This window comes from Brachyistius frenatus, unplaced genomic scaffold (assembly GCF_029030835.1).
Source record: "Brachyistius frenatus isolate BFR_SWC_R1_liver_20210118 unplaced genomic scaffold, ASM2903083v1 Contig_78, whole genome shotgun sequence".
In the NCBI taxonomy this organism is placed as follows: domain Eukaryota; kingdom Metazoa; phylum Chordata; class Actinopteri; family Embiotocidae; genus Brachyistius; species Brachyistius frenatus.
Genome location: NW_027210677.1, coordinates 1,858,368 through 1,880,942, shown reverse-complemented (window position 1 = coordinate 1,880,942; position 22,575 = coordinate 1,858,368). Strand labels below are relative to the sequence as shown.

The 22,575-nt window shown below is 39.3% G+C and overlaps 1 protein-coding gene across 1 annotated transcript in view; it reads right to left on the bottom strand.

The window, feature by feature from the left end:
* Positions 1–22,575, bottom strand: part of ryr2a (ryanodine receptor 2a (cardiac)) — a 180,097-nt gene that overhangs the window by 14,738 nt on the left and 142,784 nt on the right. Inside the window, exons 89-108 of the mRNA XM_069708820.1 lie at positions 19,612–19,629; positions 14,515–14,595; positions 13,731–13,819; positions 13,187–13,315; positions 12,595–12,694; positions 11,656–11,742; positions 11,123–11,281; positions 10,848–11,002; positions 9,622–9,837; positions 9,268–9,540; positions 7,390–7,596; positions 6,993–7,286; positions 6,204–6,274; positions 5,252–5,402; positions 4,990–5,076; positions 3,931–4,200; positions 3,511–3,641; positions 3,155–3,197; positions 2,098–2,231; positions 1,452–1,512 (exon numbers count right to left, since the gene is read on the bottom strand). Of these exons, the coding sequence (XP_069564921.1) occupies positions 1,452–1,512; positions 2,098–2,231; positions 3,155–3,197; positions 3,511–3,641; positions 3,931–4,200; positions 4,990–5,076; positions 5,252–5,402; positions 6,204–6,274; positions 6,993–7,286; positions 7,390–7,596; positions 9,268–9,540; positions 9,622–9,837; positions 10,848–11,002; positions 11,123–11,281; positions 11,656–11,742; positions 12,595–12,694; positions 13,187–13,315; positions 13,731–13,819; positions 14,515–14,595; positions 19,612–19,629 (2,756 nt within the window). The remainder of the gene's footprint in view (positions 1–1,451; positions 1,513–2,097; positions 2,232–3,154; positions 3,198–3,510; positions 3,642–3,930; positions 4,201–4,989; positions 5,077–5,251; positions 5,403–6,203; positions 6,275–6,992; positions 7,287–7,389; positions 7,597–9,267; positions 9,541–9,621; positions 9,838–10,847; positions 11,003–11,122; positions 11,282–11,655; positions 11,743–12,594; positions 12,695–13,186; positions 13,316–13,730; positions 13,820–14,514; positions 14,596–19,611; positions 19,630–22,575) is intronic.

Sequence of the window (22,575 nt, the reverse complement as noted above, 5' to 3'; positions counted from 1 at the left end):
TTTGGCTGAAGTCAGCGCCTGACACGCTGTATGATGCAATGCCGCCAATGGCCACTAGATGCCGACTCCAGCTGTCTCCCACTGAAAAAGTATCAATGTAGTAAAAAAAAATTCCACCAAGTCATTGTGGGTTTAAACGCTCTAATGAAAGTGCTGGTGGTGATTTTGGAAATAAGTTATTTGTGAATAAGATTTGAGGCTTTATAAGGCTTTAATATCTGCTGCTCTTCTGGCTCCTGAACGCCTCCTGCCTCTGACTTTAGGAGCTTCTGTTGAAGAATAATTAGAGTTGTTCTTGCAGACACATTGTGTTTACTGCGTTGGTTACAGTATTTCATTGAATATTTCAGTAAGTTCACTTGTTTGCAATACCTGCAACATTGGCACATTTTAGCTAAAAGCAGCTAACATTAGCCCACGTGTAGACTGATTGGTTTCGGTCTGTGGTGGTGGGGCGTGTTTCCAAGGGGTTTTATTTTAATGGTTTTGGCTGCAAGCAGAAAAGATTGTATCGATCAGAAGCTGCTTCAGACCGGCTCCAGTGGAAACCGCCGGGTGACGTCACACCTCACTACATCCAGCTTTCTAAACAGTCTGGTTACTGTCGATTAACAGCTGAATAAGGAAACACTGTCTGGGGTACTAAAAACACTTTTGGATGTGACCCACATGAATGAACGAACTGCCTAAATTTAGCTTTTGAATACGTTTTTCCGCAGAACAAAGACTGCAGCTTTTGTCCCTGATCTCTGGCATTGGAAGCATGTTGGGATATGTATGAACAAGAGGAATGATTACAGAAAGCAAAACCTGTTTCAGTGTTTACATGGGTACTCGTCTATCACTCCACTATTTAAGACAGACATGAAAAATGTGACCTTCCTTTAAATTATCCCAGAATTACATATTACTTAATTTTATAAATACATCCATTATCAATACTTACTATTACCATATGATGTGATGGTAAAAGAATATCAGAAATTCCAAAAACATGGAGTTTGGAAATTCATTATTTCACTCTGTGTGAGCATCATGCATCTTTATGAAGTGCTAGTATAACCCATATCAGCTAAATGGGAAAACTAGAAGTTCAGAGTTTGACGGAAAACGCTGAAAATCTTACTATGATCGTGTTAAAATTCAAATAATAACAATAATAAACTTTATTTCTAGAGTACTTTTCAAAACTTGAGTTACAAAGTGCTTCACATAACATAAGCCACTAAAACAAAACAAAACAACCCGTGAATTCAAACAAGCCTCAACAACACAATAACCATAAAAACAAATTAAACAGTGTATAAAAGAAATAAGAGTGGTTCACTAAAATCAGCTAAATATGAGAATAAGAAAATTGGAAACTCATTTTAGAAAATTCTGCAGGGAATTCCCACGTTGGCACTCGACATACTGTAGCTGCCGAGTGGTTTGTGCTTGTGAATACTTACATTGTCTGTGAATACAACCCCCAGTTTCCAGATCTGGTACTTGACATCAACGGAGTTCAGCCTGTTAACAGAGGAGGAAGAGGAGGCTGGGTCTTCTTCATGTGTGCAGTTAACACATATGAAGAATAATTAACGAGTTCCATGTCTGGATAAAAGATTGTGAAGTTAATTGAATACTGTGCAATCATGAATTAGTCAGCCAAAGCTGAAAGTTTAAATAGTCAGCTTTATATTTTATGTGAACACTTGTTGCTTTTCGACTGGATATGCATCCTTAATGGAGGAACACATTACAGTTAATATGTTCTCATGTAAAGAAAATGAAAAAGAATGGCTGAGCAGAAATCTGGGTGTCTGTTCAGTTATTGGTTCACTGGGTGAAATATAGTGGAAGAACTTCCTTTACATTAAATGTCCTCTCTCTGTCTCTCTGTCTCTGTCTCTCTCTCGCTGTCTCTCTCTCTCTCTCTCTCTCTCTCTCTCTCTCTCTCTCTCTCTCTCACACACACACACACACACACACACACACACACACACACACACACACACACACACACACACACACACACACACACACACACACACACACACACACACACACACACACACACACACACACACACACACACAGTCACTCAGTACTCACACAGCAGCCAGGGAGCTGTCTTTGCGGGGCTTTCTCTTTTTGTGGGCATCGCTGAAGTCCAGTGCAGCCTTGTCCATTCCCAGCAGCTCACTGATGCGGTCATGGCCATAAAACTCTCCATATTTATCCATCACCTGAGAACGACCAGCACATCTTGAGGAAACACTTTTGAGTGACACAACCTCTGCAAATTGCTATGTTTTTAAAACAATTTTTTTTTATTAAATTTGAGGTATGAAGGGATCGATGACAACAAGGTATTAAATCCTTTTCAGCAGCAGCAGACTTTAACACACGGAGCTGCAGTACAACCAGTGTGTTTAATGTTTTACTGACAGTTCATCAGTGTGTCTTACTGGAGCCATGAGGAAGTATATTTCATTGAGGCCGGGTTCAGTTAACAGAAGGTTTGGCCTGATTTATCTTCAGTGTAGCACTACAGAAAGTAAATGTGGTTCTGAGCCTTGGTTGACACAAAAATATGGAATAAAATAGTGGATAGTGCATTGAAGTCTTTAATGTGAGTAGGTTTACATCAATCCATCTGTCCATCTATCTTACTATCCATCCATCCAACATCAAATCACAACCCAAGTCATCTGATTGAACTACTGCATATCCCACACTGTTCATTCAAAATTAAAATTAAAATACTCAAATTAAAGTACTTTCATTTCATTTAAATTCATAATTGTATTGCATTTGAAATGTACTCACTACAAAGTCTGAAAAACAGAAAATGTTGAAAGAGTTCAGAAGAGAGACAACAATGGAAACACAGACTGTGTGTCAGTGTAAAGTCAGTAAAATTTATCCATCCATGTGTCAAATGATGCTGTAAACACTAGTCTGAATCCTACAACTCCTATAGTCTCGACCCAAATAAATTTGAATAAAACCAGTTAATTATCATGTCTCCCACAGCCTAAATTGAAGCTAAGACTCAAACCTGCCGTCAGCTCAACATGACTTGATGAATAATGTGACTGATTAAGACAGATATGATGATTCATTTCTTGCTGGGGATTATGACGTCTCCATAAACACTAACACCTACCTTTCTCTTTACGAACTTATCCCAGTAGTTGTTGGGGAAAGATCTGAAAGTCGCACAACAAAAGACTTGTGACTAACATCATCTAATGTTCATTATTATAAAAATATATCTGTTGAGAATCACAACAGGAAGCACGAGATCAAATTATATTTGCAACATGAGGGAGGTTCATGCTCCATCATCATGCAGTTGGTCTGTCCAACCAGTAGGAGTCACTGGTGCAGCAACATGAATGAGACTCCTCTCCATCCTCAACACTGGTTCACTGCAACAGGTTCTTCTACCAGGAGGCAGATCTTAGACTGCACCAGCTGTCCACCTCTGATCAACACACACACTCATGCAGACACACTCACTGTGTGTTGATGACCAGTCGGTCCCACTGTCCTTTGATGTCGTCCTCAGACGGTTGTTCTGTGATGTAAAGGCCGTCAAACTCCAGCTTCCTGGCTACCTCCTTCTCACGCTTAAAGATCACCAGGGGGACCTACAGAAACAACACACACACACACACACACACACACACACACACACACACACACACACACACACACACACACACACACACACACACACACACACACACACACACACACACACACACACAGGATTTATATTTTAATTTAAAGAATTTCAAACTCTTTGACTAAAAATATTGGAAACAGCTCAGAATATTTTGATAAAAATCCAGATTAAATAGATTAAATGACAGACTTCAAGGTTGTTCATCACAGAATAGACATAGTTTTTCTACGTGACAACAGTCAGTGTCCTGCCTTGAGACAGTAGTATCCGATGATGCAGAAGAAGGAGATGATGGTGTGCAGGACGGCGAGGATGCGTAACATGGGCTCCATGTATCCGCTGCTCTCCTCCAGGACAAACCGGACCGTGACGGGCTTCAGGGACTCCCCGGTCCTCTCCATCACCTCCTCCTTGGCCTCCATCGTCTCCCCCCCCAGTGGATCCCACTGGACGCTGCTGTCTGCTGGGCTGCTGGTGTGCACCACCTCCCGTCCCTCCACCACAGATGAGGAAGTAGAAACCTGGTGGGCACAATTTAAGATAGCCGTGTTCGAAATAAAACAAGGTGACATTCAACATGTTGACACCCTGATGATGGAACCAAGAACAAGTTCATGGGATTCAGGATTTAATACAAGCATAGCAATATTATTATTAGTATTGTTATTTTATAATAAAACATGCTGCCTTTATAAAACTTTGAATGTCCAACGTTTCTTTGGTTTGTTCTTTTATTTGACCAACAACAGAGCGAATGGACGTAGGTTGAAAACCTGGATGTGATTAGAAAGTGATCACATTTATAAAGCTTGTTTTTTGTGGGTTTTTTTTTAACTTAGTTTTTATTACACAGCAACACATTTTTTAAACAGTTTTTTCTATTCTATTTTTTTTTCTATTTGTACACATATTTTTCTATTTTTCTATATTTATAGATATATATACACAGCTGTAAAAATTGAAAAAAAAAGAATAGAATAGAAAAAACTGTATATATACAGTATATATATACAGTTTTTTCTATTCTTATATATATATACTTATATGCTAAGTGGTAAATATATACAGTATATATATATATATATATATATATATATATAATTCATTTAGTGGCTTGAATGTAACGGACATTCGTTTATATGTTTATTTATATAGAAAAGTTTGTTCTCAACAAACTCCTGAGAAAAATATCTGTCTCTTCACCAGCTCGTATCGAACTGCGTCTGTCTGCTGCTGAGCAGGTAATGCAAGGCGTTTTCTATAAAAACTATGTGTAACTAATGATGATACCATCCTTGCTATGCCGTTACCTTGTAGAAGAGGAGGATGAAGTTGATCGCGAAGGCAACAAACAGCGCAAGCATCCGCATGTTGTAGAAGTTCCTGGCAAAGTAGTTCTGCAGGTGCGACAGAAAAATGAGCTATTAATGTGTTTCTGTGTCACAGACTGAGATCTCCCCACCCGGTTACATCACAGCATTGATATGAGAGCACTCCTCTTTTCACTGGATGTAACTAGTGTTTGTTTAACTCTATGATAGCTGAAAGAAAATGTCCGACTGTCACCCGTACCAGCAGCTTCCTCTGGTAGGCGATGATCTTCTTCAGGAAGGCTGACTCCTGCAGGTCCGGTTCATCAGACTTGGACGTGCGATGCTTTCTCACTTTTGGCTTCATTTTCTCGTTCTTCTGTTGTTTCTCTTGTTTCTCTACATGTACACTTCTGAAAGCACAAAGCTGTCACACTTACACAGAGATAACACTGCACTGCTGTTTCACCGTCTTTCCAGATGTGAACGGACAAACATTTGTTACGCACTACAAACATCACGCTGCTTTTTAAAGCCTGTCACAGCACTGATTCTTAGAATGTTTTATGAGCCAAAGCCAGCATGAGATGAGTGCATATTTTATTTCTAGTGGGGTCTATAAATCGAGAAGAAACTATTTTACATTCATTTGAAATTTATAATTTAAAAAAAAATTCCCAACAAACAGTTTGAGTGAAAAGTTGAATCTAAATTTTGTTTCCATGAATTTCAAAACATCTTCATTTGATTGCTCCTCCTTTTGCTTTATTGACAACATGATAACCCATATTATCCCGGCATGATCAGACAGTCTGTCCCGAAGAGCATCTTGGGATTTGAAGGGCTCCATAAATGTTCAGTGAGGTCGAGATCAGGTGCCTGATCAAAAAGGGACTTTCTCACATCATGGCTAGACTGAAGGTTTCTAATGGGGTAGTGCGTTACACTCTGTTCAGAAAGAGATCCGTACTCCTTGATACACAGACAGGGCCTGTTGAGATTTGGCTGGAATAGTTTAAACATTAATGCTAGGTAGACAGAAAGTCTGCTGTGTAGCTTTTCAATAAATCACTCCGTCATTCTGTATTTTTCTGTATTTAGTATTTACATCACACCAAGTTCATTAACTTCATTAACTCTTCTGTACGAATGGTTTAATGGTCTTTCATAACAGCATCCCAGCAGTAAGGTCACATAACAAAATGTGTACGTACTCAGGTGTTTTCTCTGTTTCACATTCAGTCTCTGGCGTTGCCTCCTTCTCCTCGGAGGAAGAGCTCTTCGACTGAAACAGAAAACACCGTTAGATAAACATGATCATTTGTGGGTGAGTGTATTTTAGTCCTGGTAGCCTCACTGCTTAAGGACTCTTTAAAACGCTATTTTCTTAATCAGACAGCTGCAACTGACAGGATCCTACTCCAACTTTAATATGTAAGATTTCTTTATCTTCTTTTTTTCCTGTTTGCTCTTCCCACTGGTTTGAAGTGGGCAGGAATCATTTAGAAAAAATATAACATATAACTTATGGTGCACCAAATGCAACATTTGAATCATAAATTGGCCAAACACATCTAATAAAACTGCACTCACACAGTCCTAAAGAAGCATTAGCATAATATTTAAAAAAAAATTCTCACTGAATCCCAAAGAGTTTTCTGTTTTAATGATGGTTAGCCCATCAGAATATATTATTTCAACAATAATTGTTGTGAAAGTTACCCATGAAGCTCTCAGGAACAGTGCTGGGCTGTATGGTGATTGTGGGATGGTAGCCAAACCACCTTTCTACAACTTTCATCATTAACACAATACAAACTTGGCCCAAAATGCCTTGTAATTATAGTTATGTTATTTGATGCTGGCTTCAGTGCAGAAGGATGCTAATTCACATGGTCTTTAGGTTTTTCAAGTGTGCCATTGAGGAACATGAAGCTACAACTTTGGTAATAAAGGAAAAAAAGGAGGAATGAGGGATGAAAATGTCATTAAAGAAAACTCACCTGATGCCTCCGTCTGAGCTCCGGTTGGGGGGCCGAAAGCGGCGTCGGGGAGGGAACGGGGGAGTTGAGGAGCTCTGTCAGGCTGGCGTTAGGGTTATGGGGGGTGATCTTGTACTGCCCCCCCTCCCTTCTTAAGTCCAGACCGAAGATGTCCGACAGCAGTTCGGTCTCACTGGTGTTCACTGCCAGGTCCGACAGGTCCTCCTTCACCGACGGTCTCTTCTCTCGGTCCTCTCCTTCACCCCGCACCTCGTCCTGGGTGGGGTCGGGCATGTTGGCCAGCAGCTCCGACACCTGTTGATTAGTGCAGTTTAAGTATGAAGAAACCTGCTGTCTCTAGATTGTATGATGAACTGTGGACACACTGTTCTTTCCTTCTAAAATTATGTATAATAACCTTTATGGTCTTGGCCCCCTCCACCAGGTTTCCTCCCATGAAGGTGTTGTAGAAGATTCTGCAAAATCCCCGAGCGACACTGAACGCCACATGGAGGAGGCCCAGCAGCACGGACCAGTAGAAGGAGACCAGGGTGGTCACCATGTCCTTCACTGTCATGTTCTTTATCCTCTTCATCTGCTTCTTCAAGCTCTTCATGGACAGCACCTGGAAACAGAGGAGAGCTGCAGGTCAACTGTTCAGATATACCGACAGTCATGTTTCCCCAAATAAGACGTAGCAGACGAACATCCAGACCGCCGATCACTGGACACTTTTTTCTGCATAAAGAGTAATTATTGTAACGGCAGTGCTGTAAAAAAAAAAAACACAATCACTAATGACTGAGAGCCCTTTAAAAAACACAGAGACAAGAGTTCTTCAACTCAGTGAACGATTTACTGTGAGGCTGCTGCATGAGTGTTTTTCTTTTAATTGCTGGCAGCACTGGAAATAAAGACGTCACAGAACAAATTGAATCCATTGCAGCCTCATGACATTTTACATCTGCACAATCTTGGATCATATTAAAATAAAACGATTCACTTTTTTTGCAATTATGTTACACAGGAATGTGACCCCTGCATTTAAACAATCAATGACTTGACATCTCACACACACACACACACACACACACACACACACACACACACACACACACACACACACACACACACACACACACACACACACACACACACACACACACACACACACACACACACACACACACACACACACACACACACACACACCTGCTGGAGCACTGGGCACTTCAGCTGTGATGGAGGAGAAAGCTCCGCTCATTCTCTCCACTCGCTCACAGTTTCTTTTCTTTGCTGGATGATGGAATCAAACTGGTGAACCTTTGACCCAAAGCTGCTCCTCAAACACCAGGCGTCATCAGTTAGTTTATAGAATTATTAAGAAAAAGGTCCAAACACACCTGTTGACAGTGTATTTCTGAGTGTTCTGTTGCATTTAGAATTTAAAAAAGTAAAAATTCAGGATTTAGTAGAGGGGCCGTCTGAACATTTGAAATATGAGAGTGAGGTAAAAAAAGATTTCATGTTCACAACTGGACTCAGGACATCCTGAAAGACTGGAAGAAGGGAAACTAGTCAGCCTGGCTCTGCACTGGGTGAAATAAAATGTAACTAACGGATTCATACATCTATCTAGTTTGCTTAACCAGCACTATATAAACACATGAATTTACACTTCATTCTTCAAAATTGGGCAGAACTCCTGGTACTACGTCTGCCATGCCACAGGCCCTGCTCATTACCTGCTAACACTAGTGAATCATGGTGGCAGTAGCATCACACTATTAGGCTGCTTCCCAGTGGCAGGGACACAGAGACACGTCAGAACTGAAGGAAGGATGAATATATCAAAATACAGAGAGAACCTGCTGTGGACAGCAGCAACCTGAGACTGAGCCAATAGTTGAGCCCCTTCCAGCTCAACAACGACCCAATGCATCCAGCCAGGATGCGGGAGGGGCTTCAGGACACGTCTCAGACCGCTTCACTGTGGCCCAGCCAAAGCCCTCACTTAGTACCACCAGAACATCAGCAGAGAGACCTGAAGCTAGCAGGTCACCGATGGTTTCGGTCCAATCTGAACACAATTGTTAGGATCGGCCAGGAGGAACAGGATAAACTGCCAAAATTCAGGTGTGCAACGACATCAAATAGGAACCAAAGCAGTATCTACAAAGTCTTCAAAATATTTTTGTGAATAAGAGAAATTAAATTACTCCTTTCAAATATATATATATATAAAACACACTTTTTGTGGACTGTCAGTGCCGGTCGGTGCTGTGAGTGCTCTCACCTTTAGCAACAGCATGACATTGTATCGGAGAGCAAGCAGAGCCATGTGGACGGTGGTGACAGAGAAGAAGCCCATGTCTGGGTTCTCCTCATCGGGTTTTTCCCTCTCGCTCTCCTCCTTCACCGCCGAGCGCTCGCCAGCATCAGACATCTTTGCCGCCAGCTGCATTTCAAAGATGGTGTCCTCACAGAAATTCACAAACAACTCCATCTTTTCCTTCTCCCCTCCTTCGTTCACCACGTCGAAGATGAACTGACGCTTAGATTCTTTGACCTTGGTAGAAAGTAAAAGAGTTGGGATGAAATTTGGGATTTCTTGTCTCTTGAACAAAGTCCAAATGTTACACATCCTTACCTGAGGTTTCTCCCACTGAGTCCGACTGGACTCGCTGATCTCAAAGTAGACCCTCTCGATGCGCTTCGCACTTCCCATGATTTCGATACGGCCCAGGTAAGGCTGGAAGTAGTTGAGGACGCTCTCTGCCAGCTCCAGGAAGGTCTGCAGCCGGGTGTCATGAGGCATGTGCTCCGACAGGTTGGTCAGCAAAACCGCCACATTGAAGCCAATGTCCTTTGAAATCACAGTTCAGTGATTACTTTGAATAAAACACTGTACACACTGCTCAGTGCAACTACAATTTCCTATACAGAAATATGTCCACATATGGAGTTAGCTGTAAGACCTGGTTGGTACTGCGAGTTGGCCTCCACAGACTGATGATGTTAAATTGACTTGGGAAGAGGTAACTAATATTATAAATAACTCTTCCCCTGATATTATGAGAAGCGCTGCCCAGTATGCGGTTCAATGATGTAAGACAACAATCTGCATCTTATAAAACAATCATCCAATATATTGAAATCAGGTGCTGGAATGATGTCGAAGAGAGAAGTAAATTATTCACACTTGAAGCTCCCGATGCGATTCATTTATTTACAACACTGATAAACAGCACTTTGCTCCAAATGTCACTGATGTTGGGAGTTAAAAAATAAAGTGCATCGGTAGCTTTGAGTGTGAATAATTTACTTTTCAATCATTAATTAAATGACCTCAGCTGCTGTGCGTAAATTGCACTGAACCTTTTGTGAATAATAAACGCAGTGTCACACTCTGTGGTCTTAGATTACTATACCAGATGAGTAAGTGAAAAAGCTTTTGAGCTGTTACCCGTTTATGCATAATGTCATTGCAATTCATTTGTAGTTAACTGCTGCCTCATGATGCACACCAACTGCCTGATTCACATCCAATTTAATGGACAAGAGTCAGTTTAATTCTTTACACAATTAACTGAATCTGAAGGTTGCATTGAAAAAAATCTTATTTCTGTAAACGGGATTAAATAAACCAAAATGTCAATGCACATGAATCTGTGCTGCGCCGCTTCAAGTATGAAATAAGGGTGAGTGATAAACAAAAATCCAGAAACTGAGTAGACAAAGCAAACAATTGGAAAATATAACTAAAAGGAATAACTACACAAGGTAAAGGACAAATCAGTTTAAGGTCCCTGTTATACTGTTAAAGATCTATAACCATTATTTATTTATCTATGTATCTATCTAGCTACAATATACCTTGGCTGGCTCATGAAAGCGTTCCACAAACTCTTCATAGTCCATCAGTTCGTTCTCATCAGTCTCTGCACAGGAGAGCAGGAACTCGGTCTCAGACTGTGTGTAGTGTTTGTGGCTCTCCATGGCTTTATGGAAGTCCCGCTTGGAGATGACACCTATTAGTTCATTCACAAAGCAATAAATAATCAGCAGCTCTCGTCAAGGAAGTCTTTTTATATTCAAATGGTCAATTCAAATCCTTATGATTCCTCAATGACAAATATGATGAGCCTTGCCTTTTCCATCAGGGTCATACTCCTTGAAGGCGTCTGAGGAGGTCAGGTCTTTCAGTTTGAGGAACATGTCGAAGAACTTGAGGATCATTTCCACATTGTTGGAGGACTCCACCAACATGTCCACCATCTGCTTCCCGATAGTTCCGTTCACCACGTTACCTGGAACAAGAAGACAGCACATTTGGTACTTAGGAATATACTTGAAAACACAACAAAGTAGATTTGCAACCATCCACAGAAGACAAAGTATTGGTCAAGGTGTTTGCAGTGCTTGACTCGTTTCTCAGAGCTCACTGAGGGAGTGGCTGTCTTAAAACGATGCAGTGTGTTTGCTGACACAGTCAACTGAACGAGTCGTGATCTGAACGATTCATGTTGCAGAACCAGCTAGTTTATGCATTCACTCAAAGTGCTTCTTCTAGAATCACACTTAGCAAACCCCGCTAACCTCTGAGCGGGATCTCAAGATTATCAGCGGTATGCTACTCCAGCTTTAATATTTGATACAGGTGTGCTCATGAAAGCGAACCTACCCTCCAGCATAGACAGCAGCATGACCACCATATCTTTCTGCAGATCCATCAGTTCCTTCAATAACTCAATCTGACTGGAGTCCTGAGGTGAAAAAAAGAAGGAAGGAAAAATGTGTTTAAAGAATTTCCCAGATATTTACGCTCAAGAAGATCTTTCAGATCATTTCTTGTCAAAAATGAACATTGTCAAACATAAACATGATAGAATGACAGCGGCCCCAAAGTACATCTCTGAATTGTTGTGTCCATATACCGTACACCTGCAGTCTCAGTTGGGCTAACCAGCCTTCTGAACTGTGTGTCTGCTGTTTCTGACGGAATAGTGTTGACCAATATATTTCCATAGTCATTGCGATACGATCATGTGACAAAAACACATTGCAGAAAACTGCCTGAAATGCAATGAATATGGAAAATCATTGGATAAATGGGCCCATGCCATTCATGTTCTGTGTAATTAGTTGGGTATTGGTTCGGGTTCTTTGTTCAGTGGGTGTAGGCTCTTCAATGTTTGGGATCTACTGTATGTTAGCAGTGCATCTATTAAAGCAGAAAGACATATGAACTGTATAGCTAATATGCACATTCAAATATTTATTGCAAGTCATATCATCTTTATTACTGCAAACCATGGAGCCTCCTCATATCTTACAGGCCTACTTTAGAATACTTTATATTTCATTATTAGATCATCCAACTAAACTGGCCTATCATATCGTCATTGTATAACACTTCGGGAAATGTTCTTTGAAAAGGGCTTCATCAATAAATCTGATCTATTTACCATAATGAAGGGCTGCCACTATAAATTCATGAAAAAAGATTGTCATATCCTCCTTTTTAATGACGGTCCTACGACTTTAGAACTTCCACAGAAAAATGTGAGATGACACATCAAATCACAGACGTCCCACATTTTGTGATCTGGACTCACCTGAGACAGTTTCATCTGCATATGAGCGAAGACATGTAGAAAACCAACCACAGCGTCCCACAGCCGACTGTGGGCCAAACTCTGCTGGTTGCCAGTGCACGGACCCTGAAACAACAATACCTTCACTATCAGGTCCATTTTAAAACAGCAGCATGTCCTAGATTTATATATTGTATCTGAGCATATTTCACAGATACATCCTCTAAAGATTATGAATAATATATATGGAAATGAATGTCCCTGTCGCTTTTAAATTGTCCACCGGAAAAAAACATATATCTTGTAAGCATTATTTTATTATTCTTACAGATCATTTATTCTCAGTTTCACCACAATATGTCTTTATCATTATTACCGTGACTGTACACGTGCTGTGAAATGCTGCCTGGAGGTAATATGATAAACAAGACAATTGTATTTAATTGCAGCATCTGATTAAGGCTGCAGTGTCACTACATGGAAAAAATCTCAATGAATACACAAAATGTGACTGATGTAAACAATGCAGTCATTTTTTACTAACTTTAAAAATGTTTTAAGGAATAAATGTTTTAGCTCATTTTGTATGGGAGTGATTTGAGCAGTACGTTCTCTTACCTGGATGTACTCTGTGAGTGTATTGAAAACCTGCTTGGCCACATGTATTGCCTTTGAGAAATTCCTCTGTCCCTGCTCGTCAATCACGTCTTTCCCAGAATAATACCAGTAGAAATCACTAATAGACTCCTGGAGGGAAGTGAAGCAGGAGGGCAAGAGTCATACCCTGTGTGTTGCCATGGAAACGGAGATTGCACGAACAAAAAGTTGTATACTTTGAGAGTGAATTTCCCCACAATATGAATACCTTTTGATTACACATCTTAGATGGTAACTTGTTGTATAATCACAATATTATACGAGCTTTCACGTGATTATTGGCATGAGTGAGGCAGTCAGGACCGAGGCTCTTGCGCAATATTACATGCTGAATCGTGTAATATTGCCTAATTAACTGTACATTACAGACAATTAGTAAAATATTCAATTTAATTGAACATAATTGGTGTCAAATATGATTTCAGTCAATACTGTATGAGGACTGTTTGATTATATGGAAAATAAGTCCTTAGTGAACCAGCAGTAGCGAGCCGAGGAAGCTAACCTGAACTCTGAGGAGGTAGTCAACAGTAGAGATAATGACGTTGACGGTCGTATTGTTCCCCGTTTGTGTTCTCAAGTAGTTCTGGAAGTCTGAAAAGAGCAAAATACTGCGTAAAATGTGTTCAAACATAACATGTTACGCCTCAGACTTTCAGAGGTGGAAATCCTCAAAGTACGTCATTCATCAGTGGGTTCATTCAGACATGTAATATATCAGTGCCTCCAAGATTTTGTGGAGTATTTTTGGGATTGTTGCGATCAAAAATGTTTGATTTTGCGACAGATTTTCTCAAACATGTCGATGTAATTTGCAGTTTTAAGTGAGTGTTCCGCGCACAATTGTTTTGGTGAAGAGAAGAGAATGGGGAGTTCATTTGTTAATGAAGAGAGTTTTGTTTGAAAAGATGTAATTTATGCTGTTAATACTTTAATACTTTTAAAACTTCCAGCAGAGCTTCTGTTGATGACAGTTTTTGTGGAGAAATCTCGGAAATTTAAGAAAATTGCAAGCTCCCACAAATATTGAGGAGATTGCTTGAATTGGTGTTAATTATTACGACTGCAAGATCGCGATTTCCTGGAGGGACTGAAATGGTGAAAAAAACACTTGCAGCAGTGTGAGTTTTCTTTAACTTTAACAGCATGAGAACATGATGCAATCTAATTACAATCTGACTGGTAAACACCTAAAAAGGTTTCTACAAAATGATTAGAAAATGTATCAAAAGCTACAGATGCTCAGCCTCATTCTTTGATCAAATTAGAAACAGAGAACACAAACACACCTGAGTTGTGTCCTTCACAGAGCAGCTGCAGGAAGCGGAAAAGGTCACAGGTGAACTCATCATCCTGCATGACCTTCTCACCTGGCCAGAGGGAAGAAACACACACACACACACACACACACACACACACACACACACACACACACACACACACACACACACACACACACACACACACACACACACACACGCACACACACACACACACACACACACACACACACACACGCACGCACACACACACATTCACACACGCACACACACACACACACACACACACACACACACACACACACACACACACACACACACACACACACACACACACACACACACACACACACACACACACACACACACACACACACACACACACACACACACACACACACACACACACACACACACACACACACACACACACACACACACACACACACACACACACACACACACACACACACACACACACACACACACACACACACACACATTCACACACACACACACACACACACACACACACACACACACACACACACACACACACACACACACACACACACACACACACACACACACACACACACACACACACACACACACACACACACACACACACACACACACACACTCACATATGCACAGACACAGAGGTATGCCCAAACGTACACACAGGAACACAGGCATGTTCAAACACATACATCGATGCACACACACATTCATATAACCAGACACACGTACACATAAAGAAAGTCAGAACACAGAGGAGACAAAAGCAGACAACATGTAGGAAAGGAGAGACAGACAAGAAGATGGAGAATGAAGAAGTATTAAAAGAGATGGTGGTAATGGGAGGAAATCCCCAGTGTTTTCTTTTGGTCAGTGAACGGTGTATGATCATAATACACCGTTCTGGTCTAACACACACACACACACACACACACACACACACACACACACACACACACACACACACACACACACACACACACACACACACACACACACACACACACACACACACACACACACACACACACACACACACACACACACACAGACTCTTGGATGAGCAGTGGGCAGCCACAGTACTCGGTGGTGGGCTGAAGTGAACTGATCTTTAAACTGCAGCATTTTACAGTCACGACAGGAGTTTGGATTTTTTTTTTTTTTTTTTTTTTTTTTTTTTTTTAATAATTATTTGGTTTATAGAATGTGTTTGTTGTTTCTTTCCATCTTAAAATGTTGTATACATCACAAGTACACTGAGAAAGATGAGGCCAATTACTCTGACTGAGCTAAAATGCTGCTTTGAATCATGGAAATCAAAAGGAAAAGAAGGAAGATGAGACACTACACAATAACTTTATACAATAACATCACCATAAACATCAACGGAATACATCCATACAATATGACGACAAACTAAACTGTGCTGAGGGAGAGAAATCTGTGGGTCTGAAAAAAGACTGAAAGCGCATTTTTCTTGTTGTTTTTCAATGCAAAGAAGATGTGCAGAATTTTCTTATGTATAAGTTGTAGTCTAATGACACATGCTGTACTGGTAGCCTGATTCTCATGATAAAACCACATTCCCCATGAACCCAGTCAATTCTGGTTTTGCCAGTTTGTCTTTTCAGCCGGCATATGGTTGTTGTTTTTTTGTGATGATAAGGAGGAGACGTTAAAGAGCCTTGCTGACTGTAAATGAGGATGTACTTTTTGTTGATGTAGCTTAAAATTGAGGAAATTATGTTTACTGTCCAAGACAGGACGACACTTATGGGTATATCCTGAATAGTCTTGTTTGTAAAGTATAGTGGAAAAACTATAATTATAGGGCCTAAACTTTACAGGTTATGGATACTGGAAAAGAGCAAATAATAATTGTCCAAAATGTTTTTCCTTCTACTGCCACCAATATCAGTTCACCTGCCCTGCTGCAAGCAGTCTGAGTTGTCCGAGCGTGTTTCCATGGGGTCAATCTTAAGGTCAATCGGAAGTGCTTCTGTTTGGACCCTCTGAACTACCATCCTCTGAGCCACAAACGTTCTGCTCTCTGTAGCTTCAGACTCACGGGTAGTGCAAAAGATTTATTTTTGTAACAGTGAGTGTTTTTTGCACAATCCTGTAATTTTGAGTATCTTACAGCTTTTAATTTGATTGTGATATGTCAAGTGGACCATGGGTAATTTTCAAGATTTTGTAAAGATTCAACAATCTTAGGACCAGTCCAGTTCACCATTTATAGAAATGAGATAGTCTTGTTTGGCCTTCTCTTTCCATTATAAGAGATCATTTGGTTTTATTTTGTATAAAGGGCTTTTCCAATAATTGCCCCTATATTTGACACCACTCATTGGCTGGAGAGTTCCAGGACATAACACAGGACTGTTCAGAGCTGCAGGGTCCTTGAATTAAGAGACATCTGAGAAGGACACACATGGAGTAAATAGCAATGGACTTTGAAGCTTGATATTTTGGTTCCAGTGGGTGAATTTAGAAATCTATTCAAAACCCCGACAGATTTCAGCTTTGATTGTTCCTATTTCTCTTTCTAAGAATTATAAATATCAGTGAGTATTCTAACTCTGTATTTTGTAGAAAAATATATGTTTTATGTTCTTTCGATGACACATCATTTGTGTAAGAAGATGCTGACAATACTATTCAGTCACTATGTAAAGGCACTTTCAGTCTGTTTCCAAACACAGTCATAAACCAGATGAGGGGAAAACATTTTTCACAGTTGAAAAAAAATGATTTGACCATATTAACTTTTCACTCCTAATATCTCAACAAGTAAGTCTTTGTCTATAGATGTGTCAAAGGATTACAATTATATTTTTTATTTAAAAATGTATAAACTAACTCTAAAGAAGAGAAAAGATAGAGATTAAAAAAAAACTCTAATCCATTAAAAAAACTACAATTTACAGAGATACACGGTAAAATGGATGACTACAGGGAAACCAAATCATGAGTTCACAACACAATACTGGGGTGAAATAAGTCAAATCGTAAAATCAGAAAAACAAAACAAAGGACACGTTATTCAAATTAAGTTTTTTCATGTACGAAAGACAACTACAGTGACAACAGAACAAAGCTCAGCCAGTAAACAAAGAAAAGGAGAGAGGATCAAAGGTGGAAGCGAGGAGAGAAGGATCTACGTTCACCCTCCACCTGCACAGCAGCGTGGTCAGAAACAGCCACTCTAAAGTCCCAAGTGCGACACTTACTGAGAAAAAAAGGAAGAGGTTGACCGAACAGAACAGATGGAAACAGTAAGCGGTAAGAAACGAGCAGGGCTGCAACGACTGCTTTTGTTTTTGTTTGTTGTTTTTTGCTGATATATCTACATATTACATACTTTGATAAATCAAGTTTAATTGACAATACTATTTTTGAGCAGACATTGTCCTTAAAAACAATATAAATATATTTTTGTACGAATCCTAATCTATTTTGTCTTCAGTCCTAATGTAACATCTGAATTAATGAGTCACATTATTTTGTCTATCTAATGTCAGAGAAGGTCGACTACAACACCTCTCTATATAATACAGTAGAAAACAAAATACAATCTTTAATGAACAGCTGAATGAACGCCTCTCTAAAATAGTATCATCAAAAACTGGAACTTAATTTATTGTAGGACCTGTTTATTAGTCTGCATAGTTTTTGCCGGGTGGCAAATGTGTGTGCAGTGTATTCATTCTTGGACATTCTTTCTGCAGACAAGAGAGGCCATTTATAAAAAACAGATTTTTTTTTTTTTGGGTCACCTGAAGAGAAGGGAATAAACTGTAAATACATCACTGGCAACATTGAGCAGAAGTACCATTCAGTTAGAGTTGTGTCCAACTGTTTCCACCGGATGTCTCCTACAATCTACAGTAAATCCAATATTTACACAACTTTTAGATCCGTCTTTGGTCTTCACCGACTCCCAAGAAAGCTCCACTACGTTCACCACCTTTTCTTTAGCTGTGTGTGTCTGGTGTTTGCTGCTGAGCAGGTAGAGAACAGTGGCCTTATCAGAGATTTTGAAGGAAGAACAGCTGTCTGCTGCTGGTGGAATGAGATCATTTCAACTCAGACTAAACAGTAAAGCTGCAGACAGTAAAACCATAAAAACAAAAAAGTGATCTTTCTATCGGTCTATTCATCAATCTGAAGTCGAGTTCATAATAACTCTGTGGGTTTCACTTCACTCTCCATACTACTTTACTTTGATGCATTATTATTATTATTATTATTGTCATTATTATTATTATAAAATGGTGACAAGTGCAACTTTACAGGGATTTATCTCCAATATTTTGTTTGGTATTTAGTTGGGCGTATTTTCTGTATTCATTGCAGCCCTAAAAGAGTGAGTCAGAAAGAGACAGAGATAGTGGCTGAGAACACAGAGGGGATTGTACACTTCACAACAGATAACAGCCAGCACAATAACCATCTCCATTACTGAGACAAAACAACCAGCTGACTCGAGGTTGATTGTAAGACTGGTGGGGGTGGGGGTGTGGGTGGCGGATGAGGGTGGGGCAACGTCAATACTCATGTTAGTAATATACAGACTGTGCCAGATACCGTACAAATCCTGAGGGGGAAGCATACGTAGGTTGTTTTAGGCTGCAGGTAGTGGCAAGGTAGCTAAACATCCACCACTTTTGCCTGGACATGTCTAGATTTGTTTTTAAACCTGCAAGGTATATTCCAAAACAAGTCATATCATTATCACTTTGCTTATTGTGGCAGAAAATGATGTGAAATATTTCAAATCAAAATTCAGAAGTGAACTGAAACTTTACACATTCTAAAAAGATCAACTACAGCACCAACCACGGAGTGAGGTCAAATTGGCCTCTACTAAAAAGAAAAGAAGGATTCGGTGAGGGTGAGGCATAAAAGTAGCTTCAAGCACAGAGCAGGTAAAGGACAAGGTTTGAAGGTCTACACTCAGGACCTGGACAGAACTGACACAACAGCTAACCAACCGTGGTGAGAGAGAGAGAGAGAGAGAGAGAGAGAGAGAGAGAGAGAGACCAACCAACACACAAGAAAAATGGCAGAAGGCATAATTACCACGCTCATGAGTGATGACTGAGGAAGGGAAGAAAGTGCAGTAAAACAAAATGAGAAAAGGAATACAGGGGGAAGAAAGAAAGAGAGAAAGAAAGTAAGAAACAAAGAAAGAAACAAAGAAAAAGATTACATATAGGGAAAAGAGCTTTAAAAATTCAGAGTTTTGTTTGGTCAACATGAGGAAAATGATGCGTTGACAGAAAAATTGTACAGCTGAAAAAGAAAAAAAGTAACAACAAGACCTTTTCTCTTTCTTTTTCTTATTTGACCTTTGCTGTGTATCCATGGTGAACCCATTTTGTCAATGGGGCCTTTTCAAAAGCGAATTATTAAGTACTTTGGACTGACAAGATAATAATGGGGAAATTATGAGAAGAAAAGCAACAGCATCAGTTGTAGTTAATAATATGACTTAATGTTATAATAGGTGCAGTAATGCTGTTTTAGAAAGGCTTTTTTTCCACTGTGCTTACACAAGGATGGGAAAAATAGCTCCTTTTGAACAACAAGTTAGTTCAGTAAAAAAAAAAACCATTTAATTGTACAATCCTGTGTAAAATGTACAAAAAAAACTGAATGCAATGATTTGCAAATTATATAAAGCCAAATGTATTTGCAGATAGACCAAATACAACACATCAAATGTTGAAACTAAGAAGTGTTAGTTTTATGAAAAATATGCTCATTTTGAATTTGATGTCAGCAACACGTTTTAAAAAAGTTGTGTGTTTACCACTGTGTTGCATCACCTCTTCTTTTAACAAAACTCTGCAAACATCTGGGAACTGGGGAGACCAGTTTGTGGAGTTTTGAAAGGGAAATGTCCCATTCTTGCCTGATATAGGATTTCAGCTGCTCAACAGTTCAGGGTCTCCTTTGTCGTATTTTCCATTTCATGATATACCAAATATTTTAAAGGTGTGACAGGTCTGGACTGCAGAAGGCCAGTTTATCACCCGGACTCTTCTAATACAGAGCCATGAACTGTGTTCACAGACATGGTTTTCAGAAGTGTTTCTGAGCCCATGCAGTGATTTCCAATACAGAATTGTGATTGTTTTTAAAGTATTGCTGCCTGAGGGCCTGAAAATCACGTCATTCAATATTGGTTTTCTTTCTTGTCACTTACGAACAGAGATTTTTCCAGACTCTCTGAATCTTTTAATGATATTATGAACCGTAGACGATGAAATCCACTAATTCTTTGTAGTTTTACGTTGAGGAACATTATTCTTAGATTGTTGAACTATTTTCCCAAACAGCCTTTCACACAGTGGTGAACCTCTCCCCATCTTCACTGCTGAGAGACTCTGCCTCTCTGGGATGTTCTTTTTATACTCAATCGTGTTACTGATCTGTTAACATAATTAGTTGTAAAATGTTCCACCAGATTACCATCACACAACTTTTTCAGTCTTTTTTTTGCCTCTAAATATGAGTTTACATGATTTACAAGTCAATATATTCTGTTTATTTACATTTTACACAGCGCCCCGCTTTTTTGTTTACACGGTTGTATAAACACCTCACAATGAGCTTTAAAATGACAAAATGATAATTTGTTGCAGGTAAACTTTCTTTAATGAGCCTCAATCATCAGTCACTGACATCTTTTCACAATTAAAATAATCTCTCTCAAAATATGAATAGTTGTCATGACTATTGACAGATTTTGTAATAGTTTGTACTTTTAATCTAGAAGCTAAAAGATATTTCCTATGTTGCTAGAGAATTTAACAATGTGGAACAATCTGTTTAAGCAGGTTTCCCTTTAATTTAGATCACCTGGGAAACTAATTAGCAGTCCTGTGTGAGACTGATTGGAGTTATCTCGAAGGAAATGTGCAATAAAACAAGCACTGACAACCAACTCAGATCCATCTGAAACATAACTTTTTATAAATAACAATTTAGAACAAAGTGTAGTTAGTGATTAGTGCACAGCCATGCAGTAATCCTGTGTGTACAATCAGCAGCTGTCTGTTACATATGCACCATATTAGGAAGCAAATCAGCCTATTTTTAGTAGATCAGCGCAAATACGACAGTTATTGGAAACTTAATGTAACATATTGTGACAGAATGAAAAACTCTCCCTGAGTCTTGAGGTACTTTGTAACATAAAGCACACACTGTGTGGTAATTTTAAGTGTTAGATTAAACATCCATGGAAGCTGCTTTACTAATGAGCATCGTGTCTTCGAATCATGATGACTGGTTTGTTTTAAGGACACTTTTACTGACCCCATATGTTCTGTGAGTATGGTAAAATAAAATATTCATGTACACGTGAGGTGAAAACAAGTGAGTAATGTAATTTACTGGAGCATATCAAATACAGCCATTTACAAAAAAAAAAAAAAAAATCCCCAAATGCTTAAAACCAACTTAAAAATAAGGTAGAAATGTGTAAAATATTGTAATTGCTGCACCTATTATAACACAATAATAACTTTATGATGCATCAGTCATTACCTCACCCCCAGTAGACAGTAAATTATTACTGTATTTTAAATTCTATTAAAAGAGTAAAACAAACAGGAGAATACAGTGTTCTAGGTTGTTTGCATGAACTGATTTGAGTTTTGGAAAGTGTTAACGGAGTTTTTTTTCTCATGTTTACGTATAGACGATGTAACAAGCATGAGCACATTCACTTCACGTAATACTGCATTACAACCTAATTCAAACTCAACAAAATGCTCAATCAAAGTGATGTCAGGATAAATGGGGCAAAACAAAATACAGAATGATGACTGGATGTGGAAAAAACAATCTTCACATGTAAAGAATAACAAACAAGATGTGACACCAAAGAGAATATTACTTCCAGCACTATTGTAATGGTCACTTTCTTCAATGTCATCAGTGCTGGAGAGCACTCTCATGCTAATAAATCTTATAGAAAGGATTAAATGGAATATGCACCTGGAGAACGTCAAGATTAGTCCACCAATGTCCAAA